The sequence below is a fragment of the Nematolebias whitei genome, chromosome 10 (assembly GCF_014905685.2).
Source record: "Nematolebias whitei isolate Nwh7 chromosome 10, NemWhi1, whole genome shotgun sequence".
Taxonomy (NCBI): domain Eukaryota; kingdom Metazoa; phylum Chordata; class Actinopteri; order Cyprinodontiformes; family Rivulidae; genus Nematolebias; species Nematolebias whitei.
In genome coordinates, this window is record NC_056507.1 from 12126712 (window position 1) to 12147196 (window position 20485).

At 38.2% G+C, this 20485-nt stretch overlaps 1 protein-coding gene across 1 annotated transcript in view; it reads right to left on the bottom strand.

The window, feature by feature from the left end:
- Positions 1-1786: 1786 nt before the first annotated feature.
- Positions 1787-20485, bottom strand: part of syt9b (synaptotagmin IXb) — a 54444-nt gene continuing 35745 nt past the window's right edge. Inside the window, exons 5-8 of the mRNA XM_037682639.1 lie at positions 8929-9049; positions 7590-7761; positions 7376-7505; positions 1787-2077 (exon numbers count right to left, since the gene is read on the bottom strand). Of these exons, the coding sequence (XP_037538567.1) occupies positions 2000-2077; positions 7376-7505; positions 7590-7761; positions 8929-9049 (501 nt within the window). The 3' untranslated portion in view covers positions 1787-1999. The remainder of the gene's footprint in view (positions 2078-7375; positions 7506-7589; positions 7762-8928; positions 9050-20485) is intronic.

Below are 20485 nucleotides of genomic sequence, written 5' to 3' on the forward strand. Positions count from 1 at the left end.
GTTTTGCCAACTATTAACTGGATTTTGTTCACACATTTTGTGACACTTCTAATATTTCTTAAATTGAGACTATACAATATCTTCTGCTAAATTTAAAGCTAAATACTGTCAGTTCACCAAGTGCAAGTACATTTTGTTTTTACAGTATGTTACTGTAGTTGCAATGCATTGTGGGTACATATTGACCTTTTGGCTGTAGGTTAATTTGTTTTCCTGAGTTTGTGGTAATGTGTTGTGATATGCTCCTACTGTGGGTGAATATTTCTGAATTAAGACGTGCTCTATGTATTTCTTTTTTCCTGGTTCAGTTTCTGTAATTTCTGTAAAACCATCACTAAACAAATATTTGACATTGCAGAATGAATACTCAGGATGCAATGAACCAAAAGATGAGAGATCACAGAGAACCTGTGTCAATTCGTCAAAGACAATAGCTGATTGCCATTCTGCTAGAGGAACCAACTTTCAGGTTTACATTTACTTTATTTTGACCAAACGCTGTTAACAAAGTATGACAATTTAACATGCACTAAATGAAAGATGATTTTTGTCATGTTTCACACATTCTTGTGGCAAATCAACACAGAAAATGTGCAGAAAGTTTTCCTTTGAGGTAAAACCAAAGGACAGCAACCCATAATACAGCCCAGTACTTCCCTGGTACTTACTAGGTTTGTACATTGTATTTACATGCTTCTCACCTGGTACTTACTGAGTAGGTACCTAGTACTTGCAGAGGATACAATTTATAAGTATTAGGTTTGTTCCCGGTAGGTAATAGGTAAGTACCTACTTCGTACCTGGTAAATACTTATCTACAAAGACTGGGCAGTATTTTGATGTGACTAGTTAACCTGCACCTATCAAGCACATACTAGGTTTGTACAAAGTATGGATCGGTACATACCATGTAAGTTCCAGGTATATCCCTTAACATACCTTGCATGTACCCAGAATATACCTTGTAAATACCTGGAAAATATCTGGCATGTACTTGCTAAGCACCTGTTACAAATGCAATACCTTGTAAGTCCCAACTATGTGTTCTGTGCACACTAGATACATTATGTACCACATGAGTACCAAGTATATACCCACTACATACCAGATACGTTTACAGTATGTATCCAGTACATACCCTGTAAGTATCAGGTACGTACTCTGTAAATACCTGGTATGTAGCCTGTACGTACAAGGTATGTAATGCATACTTACCCGGTAAGAACCCAGTACATATCAGGTAAGAACCACTTACATACCTAGTAAGTACACAGTCTGTACCTTTTATAAGTACCTAGTACATGCCATGTATGTACCATGTGAGTACCCAGTACATGACTGTTACGTAGCAGACATGTATTGGGTTGTATAATGTATTACTCCCATAAGGTAGTTTACTTCTCTGTCTGCCATTACAACATAATGTGCATGTTAAAATTTGATCACTCTACACACACAGCAGTTTAACAATTGTACAAAAGGCTTAAATTTAATTAATCTAAACAACGGTGCACTTTTTTTTTTTTTTACTTCTGTGTTACCCGACTCTTTCTGTTACAGTTTTTTTTTTTTCATTTTAAATACTCGGCCGTTGGAAACAAACCAGTCACTCAAATTAACAGTTGAAGCGTTACACTTTTACCTAAGAAGAAGTCATTTTGGTCCACAAAGAGCAATTAGCAAAGGCAAATAATAATAATAATAAAGACAAAACAATAAAACAAGCACTCAACTTGTAAGATAATTTCACCTTCTTAGTAACGGAATGATATGACAAATAAGACCATAGTGGTGGTTCAGTTGGAATGTTACTTAGATTTTAGTTGTGAAGACACAAAGGGACATAGAAGGGTGGGGGTTAGTCTTCTCAAGCGTCTCTAAAACTTACTTTAATCTAATGACAAGTCAGTTTTAGTAAGGACCTATAGCTACTGTTAGAGTGGTTAGTGGCATCGTCCAACGTTTCACCACCCGGAGGCTGCTCGTCTGTGTGTGACTGTCATGGTGATGAAGGTGCCTTCAGGGAGTTGGTGGATCCTCCTTGGCTTCCGGTCACTGTCGCTCCCTGTCCAACCCACTGGTGCACAACAAAAGAAGTCGGTTACAAACTGACACTGAATAATCATTTAACGTTTTCAAATGTGAGAACCTACAAAATCAACAGATAAGCAAACTTTGAGCTCATGCTGAAAGCTGAAAGAACGTTTCCTTTGATTTGTCTGAAAAGTTTAATAGTAGTTTAGATTTGGTAATTTAGGAGGAATTTTTACATTTTGACTTGCTGCTGATACTGATTAGGTTCAATAACTATTAAAATAACCTCTTCAAAGATGTTCTTACGTTGTCATTTCTTTCTTTATCCTCCTGCTGTTCAGGGAACACCTTAAATTACACAGAGCAGGTAATAAATCGTCCGCACTTATTACATTGCTTAGATGAACATTCTTCATTTTTCAAATAAAAGAAACCAATATTTTTTTTAAAAAGATGACTCTTTTTTTCCTTCTTAAAAATTGAATATTTTACAATAAAAGTATCAAGAGATATGTCCTTGCACCAGGTAATTAATTTAGCCATAGAAGGGAAAATATCTATTTTCCCAGCAGTAAACAAAAACCCAAAGCCAATCCAGAACTCTGATCTCATCAAGATATAAATGAAAAATGTATTTGAATTACTTTAGCTGCATTAAAAAAATCTGTATTTAGTGTAAACTCTGCCGTAAATATTTCTACTCTATTATATTTTAAAATGTAATGAAAAAGATTAATTCCTCTTTGCTACAGCTTGTGCACAAATCTGGCTTAGTCACTACTGTAGATCATATTAAAATAAAATAGAAGTTTTGGTTGGGACGATAGAAAGTTTACAAATTTGGACAAATAAAAATCAGACAACGCTAGCGATGAAATTTGAAATTTCTTTTTCATTAACTATAACGTCACATACACGATGTGCTTGTTCAGTTCTTTTTCTAACCACAAGCTCAGTCGCAACAACAGGAAGTATTTTTGTTTACATTTTATTAAAGAATTATATGACCACTTACTCCACATAAAAATATTTTAACCACTTTTTGGGGTCAGTTTGGAGCCGGCTCAATCGTGCAGCAAAGGCTTAAAAGTTATAGATTCAATTGATGCATAAAAAAAAAGAGTCTAAATAAAAAAACTAGCTTAGAAGAGTAATTTTTGTAGAGTCGTTTGATCTAGATTTCACCTGTCGAGGAGCAGGTTGACAGATCTGAAGCAGTTGAACCGGAGTCAGCCCTGTGGGACCCAAAGGCCAGAGACTTAAGCTCAGAGGTGACTGTGACACACCAAGCCCTCTTTGAATGAGCGGTCCCTGCGCTGGGCCTGTTTGTTATTCAGCCACTCATTCATGTGACAAAGTGGAGGACACTAAGCTTTCATCTCTCTGTGCATCCTTTCCTTTCCACCCAATAGCATGAGCACTGGCTGTGATTTACCCAGGGGGATCCGGGAGCATTTTGTTGTTGTTTGTTTCATGTTTTTGCTGTGTTCGTGTGTTTATTCACAGCCACGCTTTTAAAGATCAAGTGGTTGAATTATTAATGGTCATTGTGAGAAGCACTGAGGTCAGTGACCTGTGAGTGTGCATGCTGAATGTGCATGTTTTTGGATTCATTTGTTAATAAATGTCGATTCTTCGTGTCAAACTCTGACGCATGTGCGTTCCCGTGGATCCATGTCTCTCGGTGTCTGAGCGTGTGTGTTCATGTGTGAAAAGCCCAGCCATCCAAGCTCCCTCGGGGCTTCTGTGGAGATCTTTTAAAAACTATACAAATAAGCCATTAGCTGTGATCTCAGAGTTTGCAGCTGCAGCTCAAAGCTGCTGGTAATGGCGTCAGAAAAGAACATCATTTGATGGACGCACAGTATTTGTTAGCATGTGTCTCTACCAAGGAGTTTATAAAATATAAGTATAAAGACAGTCTACTGACTGACTGACTCGGACATTCCAGTATAATTGTTGTATAATCTGGGGAACAGTAACACTGGTATTAGTTTTACGTTTCAGATGATCTGTCTGTGTAAATCTGAAATGAAATGATTCATGCAAAGCAGATCGTAGAGGTGTGAGACGGAGAACTGACCTTCACAGCAGAACATATTTTTCTATAGCCTGTATTTCTCCCTGCAGTTTCATCTTGTCATAATGGGAGCATTTTAGTGACAAAACCCCCCCACAAATCTGACTAATGCAAGTAAAGTTTCTTACAAGTGCCACTTCAAAAACCAATATGTGACACCACTGTGGCCACTGTTTACGCACAAACAAAGAAATCTAGAAACGTTTCGTCTCTCATCCAAGAGACTTCCTCAGTCTGAGGTGCTGTTTTCAGCTCAGTCTCTTAAATAGCACCTTCTCAGAGTGGATCAACCAGTTTGCTGCTGACAACCAAAACCAGCTGATCACATGCTCAAGAAGGACCATCAGCCTAACAATGGATCATTAGCACACTGATGGCTGTTTACTGTTCACAGAGGGCTGAGTGATACTAGCAATCACAGCATTGTAAGAGGGGGACAGTTGAACCCGGAGGCCTCCACCCCTGTTTAATGATGGACGATTTCTTTTCACAAAGATGTCCTCCTTTACTCCTCTCTCAAACCATCGTTCCTCTCTGTCCAGGATGTGAACATCTTCATCCTTGAAAGAGTGACCGCTGGCCTGGAGATGAGTGTAAACCGCAGAATCCTGGCCTGATGATGTTGATCTTCTGTGCTGGGCCATCCTTTTGGCCAGTGGCTGTTTAGTTTCCCCGAAATAAGACTGATCACAGCCCTCCTGACACTGAACAGCATACACAACATTACTCTGTTTGTGCCGGGGGACTGGACCCAGACCCAGACCAGTGGTCATTCTGTATGTTGAGGGGGTATCAGAGAAACTGAGACGTTTATTTTCTAAACATAACGTCCCAGTGGCTTTTAAACCCCAAAATACATTACGGCAAAGACTGGTTCATCCCAAAGATCCAGACGTCGGCCATCTGGAGGGCGAATAATCTAAATAGATTATGCTCATTATGCATTACTTGGCTTTATTTCAGATGGTAATGTCATTAATCTTTTGGGGAAAAAAGCTTGTGCATGAATCTTCATTGGGGACTGAAAAATATCCCAGGAGTTCTTTTTTAGTGAGCATCACCAAACCTCAGATGGGAAAAAAATTAAGTCTGGAGACATCATACTTTATGAAGAGAAGAGTTTACAAGTTAGCATCATAGCTAGGAGTAAAAACTGCTAAACATGTCAAGAAACCTTAAACATTCGCTAGCTGGAGACTTTAAATTCTGCAAAGACGAGACGGTGCAAAAATATTCTGACAAATCCAAATGGGTGTCATGGCTGAAACTTGGACAGCTATCCATTTAGTGGTATTTCAGCTTTTCACCCATTTAGACGAATACCACTATAATAAGCTCTGACAACTCAACATGAATTTACATGAATTGGTTCAGCATCTGTTTTAGCATGCCCTGTTTTTTTAATGAGTGTGGGCTGGGGATTCAGAAATAGAAACGGCTCTGTAAATGTAGCCACCTCTCTGTCTCTGAAAGCAGCGCCTCAGTGGTGGCAATCACAGCAAAACAAGTCAAATATGCACGAGGGTTATGCAGTATCTCCGGTTACGTAATTGTTTTCTTTCTATTTTTCCACATCGTACCTCAAAATGGAACACTGAACATGTCAACATAGAATATGAGACTCATTAGCATGGAAGTGATCCATTAAAGTGACTACTAGTGGATTTGGTATTTAGATTAAAGTCAAACAAAACATTTTTGCAATATAAGTAGGTAATAGTTCTATGTTTTCCTCGTGTTTGTAAAAACGTATGCTAACTTTTGAAATAGCTTTTAAAAAATCAAGCATGTAACAAAAGATTCACGTGTCCAGAAGTCTGTTTCGTCACAATTAAAATCAAACTCAGCAGAGAAAATGAATGTGGTATTATACCTGTCACAATGAACGTACCTGTTTTATCAACATTGTAGACTGGTGTTGATTCTCAGTCACCCAGCACATGGTTAATAAAAAATAAAAATAAAAACTGGACTTCTGTTCACCAGTTGAAGACGTTTTGCTTCCCATCCTATCTTTCTCAGTTCAAAAAGCTGCAGATACTGGAGTTCAAAGCTTCCAGTATTGTGTGGGAATACATGCACCAGCGCATTAAAGCTAAAAAAACTGCTCAGTGAAGTTCAGATGTTTTAAATATATATGTTAATGGAGTAGTGATTAATCGCTAGTATCTTACCTGCAGTAGATAACCGTCAACACAATCATTGTTTGGAAAAAGACAAGGAAAAACTCTTATTGGGGAGCCAAGCTAATGACTAGCTAAAAATAGGCACCTTTAAAAATAATTTTATAACTTTTACAACAACAAGAACGTCAATAACAAGATGTATTAGATTTTACTGTGCTGTTGCATAAACTATTTTTAACACTGTTTGTTTTTCAGTGGCTGTATTAAAAAAAAAGTTTGTTTCGACATGGCCAATCTTTATTAAATAGTGATAAATGTTTATGTAAATAATCATATGATGCAAAAGCGACACAGTGGTAAAGTTTACAATGAAACGTTCACCTGCTCTGCTAAAGTTATTTAATAGTTTGAGTTATTTAAAATAGATTAAATTTGTTCTTAAAGAGGCCCCTAATGAATAGACTCTGTGTGACTCAGTAATGAGAATTTCTCTCTGATTTTTCCAACTGAGACGACTGCTGTCTGCTGCAGGTAACACACTGATTACTATTAACTACACAGATGAAACCCACTTCCAAATACCGGCGCTATACATTTGTTAGATTTTGACCGTGATCTTCTCATGCGTCTTTTGGAGAAAATGTTACGGAGTATCTATTAGAAGTTGAATTTATCAATGAAGGGAAAATAACATGCAAATTGATGTGAAATTTTAAAGTTATAAAATGATCAATCCTAAATATTTTAGTGATTTTTAACTTGGTCCTCTCTGATGCAGATTTAATTATTTCTGGTAAAACATCTTTACTGTCAAATCATGTCTTTCTATTAGATTTACTGCCATGAGGGAGTTATCTTTACTATGGATCAATGCAAAAATGTGTTTGTAGTTCCTCATCTTTTCATCTATTTCCATTTTCAAAACTGTTTATTTATTTATTTATTTATTTATTGGGGGGAGTGGGATAATTTTAATATGATTCAATATTAGCTAGCGTAGATACATTTATTATTTAGTTCTAATTAGCATATTAATGAGGCACTGTATTAAAATAAAATAAACTGTCTTCACTCTTTTATGTGAAGCGCTGTCCTGTAAAAAATAAATTATCTTGTAATTTGCTTTGGAACACACCTCTATGAGGGGGTGCCAGTGAGCGATGGGTTTCCGGGGGTACGTCAGCATCTCGTTCCAGTGGTCTCGCCCCAGACTTTCAGCCTCGCTGCCGACCCGACAGACACCTATCACCTCGTTGTGTCCGACCCTGCGGGACAGCAGAGAATAAAACCTTGAGATTTAGTGTTTATCGGTCAAAGCTCCACATAGGGGGGTGTCTGGATGTACAAACAGATCATAATCCATGACTGCGATGAGCAGGCTGATTTGATCGATGTTCTCAGGGGGAACATCAAACACGATGGCCTCATTGTACACCGGGTTCAGCGTGTTCCGCTTGGTCGAAGTCTTTCTCTTCTTGAGCCTCCTCCCATCGCACATAAGGGACACTTTCACGTATGGATCTGAAAGACATCATTCACTAAACGTTAAGATGGTAGAGCTCAAATATGATAACGCTACATGTCCATCAGTAACTTTTCAACTAAGAAAGTGAGAAGACAAACTCGGATAACATCAGGTTCATATTGTTTAAACCAGTGGTTCTCAAACCTCGGAGGTCCACGAGCTGGTGCCTGGGGTTCCGACAAAAAAAAAAAAAAATTGTTTGTTTATTACAAGCATGTAGATGTTAATCATTCCGTTAAAATACTCAAATGCAGGAAATCGCATCTACTTTATTCAAATTTTCTGGGGGAGGACCCCAGATCCCCCCCACCCCCACCCCATCACTATTTGCTTTCCAGCATCAATCAGTTTACAAATCAAGCCCTGTTGCTTTGTACGACTACTGCTGTTATGATTCTGTTCAGTTTTATGTCAAGAGTTTTCTGTAATAATCTGATGTGACAATAGAAGAAGAGTGGCGATGTTCATTATGTGAATAGGTAAAGTTTTAAAGTGGTTTTTGATGCTGTTAATTTTCTCAACACTGTAATTTTTGGAAGTTGAAATGAAAGATTTTGTTAATTGTGTATCGAATGAAAAAATACCCCATGTTTAAAAGTATAAAAGTTGTATAAACACTATTAAAGAACAGGTCTTAAGTATTTGTGTTACACAAATATTTCCATTGCATTAAAGAGACAACTTGAAGAAAATTATTTAATAAACACAAGGGTTATGAGGGGGTCCCTGTAAGGTCCCTGAACCCCACAAGTTTGAGAACCCCTGTTTAAATGTATTAAATGATAGAAAGGGAAGAGGCAAACTTGTCAAGTCGTTTTTCTTAGACCAGACAATCTTGCACATAGTGTGACCAAACTGCATCACAAAAGACAAAAACTTGAAGCATCTGGCTAAAAATCTAGTTGTGAATTAAACAAAACTTGGGTGTTCTTGACTGTGCAAGCTAAAGTGTCTGGAGGTTGTTTTTTAGTTTGTTTGCTGTGAAGCCATTCTGCTTCAGCCATATTGGCAAATTCATTTTTATTTGAGACATGTAAGGTCTAGAGAACTGAAAAACACATTTTCACACTCTTTCAGATCACTAATAATCAAACACTTGAGCAGTTGTGGGTTCTTCCCACGTTGTTTCTGAACTGTAACATCCTCCATCCGTCAGCACCAACCTGAGGCTCCGGTGATGTCCATGGCTTTGAGGTTTCTTGCTTTGATTATGGTGATGGTGAGTCTGCCAGCGGTGGGGAGATAACACAACGAGAACATCAGCTCTCCAAGATCCACGTTGTCCTAAAATGAACGTATTGAGTTTTTATATTAGAATTGTTCATTCTCACTTCATCTTGTCAGGACGTTTTTATATGAAAGTTTAATTCTGAAAGTCAAAGGCACATGTTTGCATTTACACACTGAAGTCCAGAGTATTGTTGGTGTAAAAGCTAAAGCTGATCAAAGTAAACATTATGGAATCAATAATAAAACCAAAACTACCTGAGAGACAGACAATAAAAACTAAAATCTGTTTCAGGGTTTAGAGCAGCCCGAGACTAAATATCTGTGGCTGAGGATTAAGGCTTATAATAAAATTATGATGAGGTTGTGGTCGATTCAAACAAAACCAAATGACAACGTGTTAAAGGGTTTGACACACTCACAGATCGGGATCACACCGGAGAGGAAATCTCAGGGGCGTTTATTAATCACACCTGCTTCGTGCAAAAACTGCACAAAATAATTGAATTTAATATTACAGTAAAAATCAATCCTTGACGGTTATGGATTGTAATCCGGCTGCTGTTTTCAATAAAACTGTGCTCAAACTCGTTGAATCTGAAATCACCTTTTAACTACTTCTGTTTCTCTATGAGAGCGTTCACAACTTGTTCACATCCGCACACGCCAAGCCCCTTTTCCCCAATTAGCACATCTGAAAATAACGTGATGGTGTGAAGGTGAGCTCTGTGTCCCCGAGGCACGAGCCAGGTTAGTTACAGGAGTCTCTGATTTGTAAATTCACTCTCTCATCCATAAATAATGCTCGTAGAAAAGTTCCTATGAGGAAGTTTAGGGGGTTGCGATAGACGAACCTTTTCTTTAGTTTACACATGTCCCAGGAGAAATTGATAAGTTGGCCTGTTCCGAGGCCAGCTGGGGAGAGATTCAAACAAACACAATGGTTGATTTATTCAGGCAGACTATTTTCCGTCAGCCTAGAGTCTGTACTGATACTTTCCAAGGTCCTAAATGGCCAGATTAGGATGTATTCTACTGGTCCGTGCTTACAAGCCTCTCCAAGATGGTTTTTCATGTTGACGAGTCCCAAAACTGCAGGTGGCATTTGATTCAAATCACTTCCAACTTACAGTTTTGCTCGTAAATCAGCTGATTTTGAGTCCTCCAGCACGAACCAAACCTTCACATAGTTTTTTGCCTGTTGAGGTACAAATTAGCTCAGCCGTCTTCTTTGTATGTTGATAAACCAGGATCCAGACTATTCCAAAAACAGGAAACCTGTTATAAATCCAGTTTTAAATGTGCTCTATAAATAAATCTGACTTGACTTGACTTGACTTATTGGCAATTTCAGCATCCTCGGTTGATAGCAGAGGTAGACACATCCCCCCCGAGAGATTTATCCAGCTGCATGCATCTCGCCCGAGCAGATGAGGGTTCTCCAGGACCCTGTCACTTTGTTGAAAATAATTTGTAATATTTGTCAAAAGTCCAGTTGTTCAGATCCAAAACAGTAGTTTCCATTTCGGGACATGTGTAAAATATAGGAGTTGCTCCGAAACACAGACAGAGAGCAAAAAAACAGGAGGAAAACAGGGAGCGGGAAAGAATGCGTGCGCCTCGTTCGAGAGCTAGTGAAGAAAGAAAAATAAAATATACATATATAATTATTGTTTTATTTATATTTGAGTTTGTTATTTTTATTTTAGTTTTTATATTGCTTAAAAGTATACTTTCCTGAAATGATTGAGGTGACCCTTGGGGATGGCCAAAGATTGATCTGGCCACCACTGGCCACCCCCTGGCTCCGCCATTGTGCCTTGCCTTAGACAAGAAAAAAAAACCTTTCTCCTTATACTCAGTGTAACTCCTACCCACTTGAACATCTTGCACCAAAACATTAAGGTTTACTTGCATTCCCTGTTCATTTCCAGTCCAGAAAAACACTCATCTCAAAAACTACAAACATTCACTAATCAAATCCCTCAGTGTTGGCAGACATGGGCATACTACTGCTTGTATTTTTCTAAAAAAGTTCCTTCTTTTTTGGACGCAGTCGCAACACAGTTCTACAGGAAAGTTGAAATTGTTCTGTAAAAGTATTTAATAGTTTACTTGAACGGTATTATAATAATAATATAATAATTCATTGAAAGAATCCCTATCACCCTCTGCCATCCATGCCAGTTAATGACAGTTGTAGTTTTTAACTTTGAAAATAACGTTATGAACAATGTTATGCAATACTGTGAGATGCCACACTGCAAGTATGTGTTGTGAACAACTCTTGGTTACTTCCATATGTAATTTTAGCTCAATGTTTGTAAAATGTATTGAGTTAAAGCCATTTTTGTGTTGGGTACTGTCAATCAGCTGTGGCGTATGAGGCCATCTTCTATCAGATTGACTCCAAAACAAATCAGTTGTAGATGTAAATCAAATGATGGCTACCTGAGAGTTTCATTCAGCAGCTCATGCAGTGTTTTGCTAACAAACACATGCACAGACACAAGCAGTTACATGCTCACCCTCCTCCTTCCGGCAGTGAACAATAAAAAAGGTGAGTTTATATTTAGTTTCTGTTAAAAGCAACAAATTATCTCTTTAAAAGCCAGAAGAAGTGGTTGCACTTAAAAAAACATTGGCTCACTCAAACGTCAATAAGTGCTCCTTCTTGTGCTGATTAAGACCAATTAGAGTAATATGGACAGTGTTCACACACACACACACACACACACACACTTAAAACACATTTGAAGCCTGCTGCTCTGAGTCTTCTGCTCAATATATTTGAAAATCAAATTGATTAAATTGAGTTAATTCATCACAGATGACAGTATCTTCACGCCTTGAAGCACTCACAAACACAAGATGCTTACACATACGGATGCATGCGTACGCACACGCACACAAAGAGAGAGAGAAACAACCAGATTCTTTGACGCTCGGAGCGATGAGTTGTTTCATACACATGTTACAGAAGCACAATCCACCTCTGATGACAGCGGAGTGTCCGTGTTGCTTTGAGGCTCAGTCAGCGATGATGAACGTGCAGCTCGGAGGTTTAACACAGGAGTTCTGGAAGGAGCACAAGAATTTGCAACCTGATACTCCCCCCTCCACACACACACATACATACATACACAGGCAGGCCAGCAAAGTGATGCTGGATAAATAAGACCTTCAGCTCTCCACCTATAATGTAATATCCTTCTCCCATCTCACACACGCACACACACAGACTATAGACTCCCGAGTACAGGCTATAGAGTGTCGGTCACTTCTCTTATGAGCACTCAAATCAAGCCTGCGGTTTGTATTATGGTCACTTGTGCTCTGCCAATGAAATTACACTGGATCTCTGAAGCATCCCAATAAAGCAGAGAGAGTGTGGACAGTCCATCTTCTCTGATCAAAGTATGGACACATGAGCTTCCTCAGCCACAGCCAGGTTGGAGATACAAACTTCTGTCTTGCTGTCTCTTAATCACAAAGTCAGACTAACCTGATATTCTCACTACCGCTTTGTTTCTGTGTTTAAAGTCTAATAAAAATGTTCACGTCAGTGTGTATATTAAATTAAACAAATGTATTTACATTTATTTATTTCACTGAGAAATTATTTCACCTGTGCATTCGAACCCAAGTGACAAAAACATGCGTTTATTCTGCTGTGGAAAACGAACGTGTTCGCTAGTCAAAGACATTGCATTAAGATAACTTCTGCTCATGCAGCATGTAGCCAGATGCCTTGAGATAAAAGAGACAAAGCCCTCCAACTTACAGCAAGGGGCTTGTTTTCCTAAATTATCTGTAAAGGTTTACTTGTTCTCAGCGGTTCATGTAAAAGTCACAGTAATGCAATAGAGTAAAGTGTCACCCTGCCAAACCTTAAATAAACCAGTCTGCATGTCTTATAAAACAGTCTCAGAGCTTAGTTTTTTAAATTCAAAATGCAGAATTTAACAATACAGACTTACAAAGGAGCACCAATGGGAATAGGGATTTTAGACAAAATCCGTTTTTATGGTACAGTCTTTTTAGTTTAAAGTTCACAATGAATAAAATAAATGAGAAGCATTATAGTTTATAAGCAACAAACTAAAGCCCATAAGGACACGTGCACTCCACCTAATAAAGAAGAATTCATCGAGCTGCAGCTCTGCTACACTGCCTCTCTGGTGGTGATGAACGTATCAGAAGAATGATGAACTCTAAGGGTTGGGACATATTTTAGCAAGACGTGTTTCCAAATAGAAAACTGGGAACTAGATTTTAAGAGAACGCCTTGTGCCATTTAAACTGGTCAACAATAAATCCAGTTTAAATTACATATTTAATTAGAGCTGAAAAGTTGCATTGTTGTTGGGGCGGCTGTGGCTGAGTGGTTAAAGCAGTCGTCCTCCAATGCAAGAGTTGGGGGTTTGAACCCACCAGCAGTCACATGCCGAAGTGTCCATGGGCAAGACACTGAACCCCTCATCGCCTCCAATGTGTATCCCATTGGTGTATGAATGTGATAAAGCTCTGATTAGTCTCTTTAGAATGATTTGTTCAATTGGCTTTGTAGAGATCTGAGTGCTGTATGAATGGGTAAACGAGGACACAGATTGTAGTGTAAAGCGCTTTGAGTATCTTGATTAGATAGAAAGGCGCTATATAAGTACAGTCCATTTACCATTTACATTTACCATTATTAACCTTTATTTAACCAGTCGAATCCCATTGAGATCACAGATCTCTTTTGCAGGGGAGGCCTGGGCCTGAAGGCAGCCTAACATGAGGAAACCAGAGTACTCGGCGAAAGCCCATGCAAGCACGAGAAGAACATGCAAACTCCACACAGAAAGACCCCAGGTCCAACTGGAGATTGAACCCAGGACCTTCTCGCACATGTGGTACATGTGGTGGAACGAAATTGTGTACACAGGATCCCAGTTACATCCAACAAAAGTATAAAATGCAAAAGAAAAACAGTAATAAGATCTAAGATATGAGTTAAGAAAAATATTAACTAAAAATACACTAAGCACTAGTAGTACAAAAACAATACGTCGAACAGCAGCACGAACATGAGTCTGTGTGAGCAGATGAACACGCATGAACACAGCAACATGAAACAGATCAGCAGCAACATGATGTGATTTTTCAGTGATTATTCTGGTTAGAGATTCATGAGTCTAACAGCCTCAGGGTAGAAGTTGTTCCTCAGTCTAGTGGTTCTACACTTAATGCTCCGCAACCTCCTTCCTGAGGGGAGCGGCGCAAAAAGTGGGTGAGTGGAGTCCTTCATGATGCAGCTGGCCCTCTTCCTGCATCTGGAGGTGTACATGTATGTGAACCTTTGTTAGAGTGAAAAAACAAACATTGTTTTAATTGTTCCATGTAGTTTTTCCAAATAATGAACTTGGGACCATCATATTAAGAAGAAAAGAAAAACCGTCTCTGTTATCTATATCATCGTATGAAATTGTGATTAAAGCAGTTTGGAAACTATTGGCATATTGAATTTTCTTTTCGTGTAACATAATTTGTTTCATACTGTGCTTTTAAGTGATAAATTGTCAAATGATGGCCCAGAGACCCATTTTCATGTGAATGTGCAAAGAAACTACAGGATGAGTTTAACATCAGAACCATTGTCGTGGCACTTGTTTCCTCTTAGAGGTGTTTCAGGTTTTGTCAAGCTCTGCTGTGCTGAACTTTCTTCATAATTTAACCCTCTGGTATCTTTCTCCACCTTTCCGTTTCTCCTCTATCACACCTGCTTCTCATTAACCAATCATCACACCTGCATCTTGTCAGCTGTTATCTTTTCTCAGTATATTTATAGTCCCTGGTTTCACAGACTTCAGTACAGTTTGTTTTATCAGCTCACATCAAGTTTAGGTCTATTTTTTTTTTTTTTTTTTTTGCTTTTGTCTCCTCCCTCCTCACCAATGTACGCCACACTGACCAGCCAAGTTTGACCACAAATAACAAACAGAATCAACTTCGATGCCAGAACACTTGAAGTCATCTTAAAATCTCCAAACATAGATGTTAATTTGTTTTGCAGTCTGCAAATGTATCTCAAGTTTAAAATTTTGCTATTTGGATACTGTGAATATTGATGAAATTATTTCATCATTGTGCACCTATAATATTTTTTTTTTATTCACAGGCTCTGCACGGCTTTACAACTATTATTATTACGAAGTCCAGATGACATGATTCAACCTTTTTTGTTGTTATTCTTATTAGTGTTGCTTGTGTTACATTTTGCACCAAGTTTAGTCCATCCAGTTTAATTTTTCTCTGCTGCTGCAAGCAGCAATGTATGAGTTCATGATTGAAAAACTCTTAAATATTAAACTCACATCTGTGTCATTTATAAAACATGAGATTGAGGGTAAAGCTAAATTAAACAATGGTTATTTTTGAGTACGTCGGGAACAAAAGGGCAACATTTGAGTTTATTCAAAGTGTAAAGGCTGAAGATCTTTGCCAGCCATACAGTAAAATTGATATTTGCCTGAATGAACATGGTGGAAGTAAATAAATCATTGCCTTGACTGAACTGTAGCTGGATTAATACACCCTGGCAGAATCAGGCTAAGCTAAAGGATATTTTGTAACTGACAGTAAAGAACGGTGCGACTGCCATTTTGTTTAAATTGCCATTTTTAGTAGAGTCTACAAAGTTGTAGGGTGTAATCAACCATCTGAAGACTGATCAAATATTGACCAATGAGTTTGAAGAGTGCTTTTACTTTATTTCAAATCCCTAATGTTAAAGTGCACATATTGGTACTCCTGAAACCTGTTAGGTTTAGGAACCAGAATGAAACAAGGTGAAGGATGTAGGATGTAAGATTTGCAGTTTCTTTGTTGAAAAGTTTCGTCTTTTATCCAAAAGACTTCTTCAGTCTGAAACCTTGCAAGAAACTCTATCATAAATAACTGCTCGTCATAGTGGTGTTGGGATTCTAGATTTTTTAGTTCTAGGTTTTGCTTTCAGTTTCCTGAGTGCCATGAGGGAGCTGATTATTCCCAGCTGACACCATTTCCTTGATGAGAAGACTCCAGTACTTAAGAGCCTGGGAAGCATTTGGACTCTGCTGGAACATTGTCCCATTTACAGTCCTGTGTCCAGCCTAGATTAGGTCCAGAGTTTTATGCTTTGACTAAAACTGTTTTCTCCTCCTGTTCTGCCTCCATGCACCTGGACCTTCCCTGTTGAGTTGTCTCCCTCTTCAAGGTGCTGAACAGAACTACTCTCCATCCAACCACCATCCAGCTCAAAGGTTCATCCTGCCACCATTGGCCTATACTCGCCTACTACCTGGTTTTCCTTGGTCTGTCTCGCTCACCATACTTATCTGGATCCAACTCTATAAAATGAAATATTCAAGTAAGCCGCACAAGTCACAATTAATCATTACACCCCTGTTTCCAGCATACACATCCTGTCTCTCTTCCTGCAGCTGGTTTCTGAGTTCCTGTACATACACATTGTAAATAAGTCACTTGCCTTTATTCGTTGGTCTCTTGTGTTTATGGTCAGACTCCTGAGTATCTATACAAAAAACAAACGTGAGAAGTGGACCAACCAGTTTGCTGCTGACGGACAGAACGAGATGTTCTAGACTTTCAGGAAATAACCAGACGTGCATCTACAAATGACAAAACTTTTTTGATGTCAACTTGATTTTCAAGATGGCTGCCACAGCAGAGCACGAAAACAGCTACAACTCTGTCTGTTTAACAAATGTTGACCTACAATTTGGTGTGGTAGTAGCTGAGCATTGTCCTGAACACATACTTTTAGCACATGTTAGGAAAAAAACCTTGCCCATTACCTGCTGGAGTCAACCCAGTTTGTCCGTTGGCAAAATATCTTATGAACCACCAGACGGGTTTTATTAAAACACAAATTCTCATTGGTTGTAATTCTACAACTGATTAGTCAATCCACTTCAAGATGGCTGCTACACCTCATCAACATTAGCCCACAAAACATTGACTATACCTCAGTGAATTATATGGCGTGTAGGTTTGTTGCGTTGTAGCTGGCAATCATTCACAAAACACCAAGTTTTAACGAATCATACAAGATATCTCCATCTTGCATGAGATTGTGCACTGTTGGTTTCATGATATGACCACAGTATTCTCAACAAAAGATAAATATAGTCTGAAACTCTGGTATGAACGGAAGAGGACGATATGCGTTCCTCTAAGGAATGCCAGGTCTTTAAATTGTCCTTTTATTTTACTTGTTTTGTTTATGAGTCTTTTTAACAGAAAAACTTTTGAGTCATCAGAAAAATGATGTGTTACAAAAACCCATTTAATGCCAGCATTACAAACAGCTGCTCCATGCGACGAGTTCAGAGCTGCAAAGTTTGTGTAAAGCTTTTGTCAGGATTAAGACTCATTGCAAGAAACTACAGGTTTTTGTTTTTCTGCTATGTTATATATGAATTACATCTGTCTACAGTTTCATAATAAACAAAAATATCATCATTTTTATGTTGAGTTTTGTTGGATGTTATGAGTTAAATTATGCAGCTGAAATAAAGGAACATTATCAGCAGAATCGGTGTGGCTATTGTATTTTTATTTATATAGGGTCGATGTCCCAATGAGTCTTTTGACCATTTTCACTTCATCAACAAAGGTCAATCAGAGGGCAACTGCTTGTTACGTTGTGCCCTTTATTATGGCTGTGAAATAGGATCCTCCTTTGTGGAATTAACGACGGACACACAACATTGAACGTCCATGTTGACCCCATTCATCAGAGTCCAGATTACATGTTGACCACCCTGCAGTCAATAGTATTGATCGCTCCTGCAGGATTACGGCATCTTCAACATCTTTGTTGTCCTTGTCTAAAACAAAATGATCAGCTTACAAAGACGGATAGAGGAAAGAAACATGCAGAACAAGACAGATGATGCCAATAAACCTGAATTAACCTGGAAAAATTAACATTATATACAAAAATGTATAAAATAAATTAAAAACTGATGTATTTATCAATCTTTATTTAACCAAGCAAATCCCATTGAGATCACAGATCTATTTTGCAAGGGAGGTCTGGGCCTGAAGGCAGCATAACATGCATGTTTTTTTTGGTCTGTGGGAGAAAACCGTAGTACCTGGAGAAAACCCACGCATGCACAAGAAGAACATGCAAACTCCACACAGAAAGATCCCAGGTCCAACTGGGGATTGAACCCAGGACCTTCTTGCTGTGAGACAACAGTGCTAACCACTTAGTCATCCTGCTGCCAGATTTTCAGGTCATTAAACTGATTATTACCAGGAGTTTAAGACACAAATCAAAGTATTTTATTTTGTGCATTGATTCAAGCTTAATTAGATAGCTTTAAGTTTTTTTTTTTATGCTGGTTTAACAATAAAATGTAGAATTATTGTTTTTCTAGTCCTTCATCCCCTAAACAAGAAACAGTATGCTGAGGGGTTGAACATGGATGTTTGTAGTTTTCAATAAGTGTTTTTCTAGACTGGAATTGCACAGGGAATGTTGGTAAACCTTAATAATGTTGGTGCAATATATTCAAGTGGGTATGTAAAAAAAAAAGAAATGGATGTAGTTTTTTTTTTTTTCTTCTAGATACTGGTGAATGGAGGGAGCATTCTATCCATCACCAGGTGCAGTGGTGGAGCCGAGGTGGCCTTGGCCGCTATAGAATAATCTTCAGCCACCCCAGTCAGTCATTTAAGGAAACTGAACTTTTAAGCAAAATAAAAACTAGAAAGCATAGATTCCTCAAATAATTGGGGAGGCATGCTTACATTTCATGGCAGCGGCCATCTTGGATTTTGACATAACAACCCAATTTTATTAGGAAACTTTCTTACACTAGATGCAGCCACACACCAAAATGGAAGTTGGTACCGCAGTTATTTTTCAAGTTATCATAGTCAGCATGAACGGATGGAGGTCATTTCCAATTTCTCCTTTTTCGCTCTGCGATGGGGGACAAAAACTGTCTGCACTAAGAGAGGCAGTGAAAACTAGACATGTTCAACAACAGTGATGTCTTATATAATTAATACCCAAGTTTAACTCATTAAACAAACCTCACATGAAGTTTATTGCCTCCGTAGAAAGTATTTATTGTTTCAAAGTGTGCTCTACTAAAAAAAAAAAAAAGAAATTTTAGAACATGACGTACTTTTTGTCCATTAAGAACTTTGGCACATCACAATCTACAACTTCACAAAAATGATCTCTGTAGGTCAACACAGGCTCATCATAAGAGCCGAAGACTAACATACAGAACCAGAAACATAATCTATCACTAGATATTAAAATATAGAGCTGCACAGAAATGGAAGTATAGAGGATTTTGTGCTAAGCTGTCAGACACACAAGATTTCAAGAGAGGGATTTTAATTAATGTTTCACTAATTAACAGTATGTAAATGAACAAGGAGGTGTTCTGGCCTCAATGGCAAGGATTCACAATCACAAGCTCGAGGTTGTGGTTTATTAAGTCACAAAAGGCATAAGCTAATTTTCACTTTCAACACTGATTTGCATGACAAGCTCAAGCCTGTTCTTATTCTGTCTTTGCTCCTTCAGCTGACCTCACGAGATATAGTCTAGCCCCAAATTTTTATTAATTTCCAATATTCAAGTTACAGCAAAATATGTACATTAAGTCCAATACATATGGCCTGATATCGGTATAGAGGTTCTTTCCCAGGAGTCATAATTAATATGCATGCACACATTGGAAAGTGGACAAGCCAGGGTCCCTGCCTGATTGCCTGAGGGAGGTAACCTAGTTTATTTTTTTCTGGGGACAGTGAAAGAGTGACAGCAAAAACTTTTAAATTTCTACATTTCTTTTCTTCACAGACAGAAAATCTCGACATTAAACCAAACATCTGATCAAACTTGGAGTTGGACTGCACAATAAGTACAAATAATGTATCTTCTTTTCACTCATTATTTGACATTTGTGAGGTCCCTTTGGGTGAACCAATCCAGGCAGAGAGATTTTTTTACTGTGCCATGTAAAGGCACCAAAAATAAAGGGGCGGGCAATACTTTAGCTTAAACAGACTATCCAACCATGATACTATAAGATGAAGTGGAAAAAACTTCAAACTGCTGCTTGTTCGGAGAACAATATTATTACATTTTTGCTGTGAGCAACATTTTTTCAGTTTTGTTCATTTACATATTTTATCAAATATCTCCTTTCTGCACATGGATATCATATTGGGTGCATGAATAATAAATACATGTGTATTAATAGCAGATATGGATTTGTGTATAGAGCTTTCTTTTCTCCACTGACCAGAAATGAGCTCTGTGGATGTTTAGACTCCTCGGAAAAGATTTTCAACCCTTTTCTGTTTGCAAAGTCACTCAGTGCAATAACCACTCCAGAGTCCTTTTATGCTCCTCTTTCATTTGTAAGTTACTTTGGATAAAAAGTCTTAGCTAAATCGATATAATGTGATAAA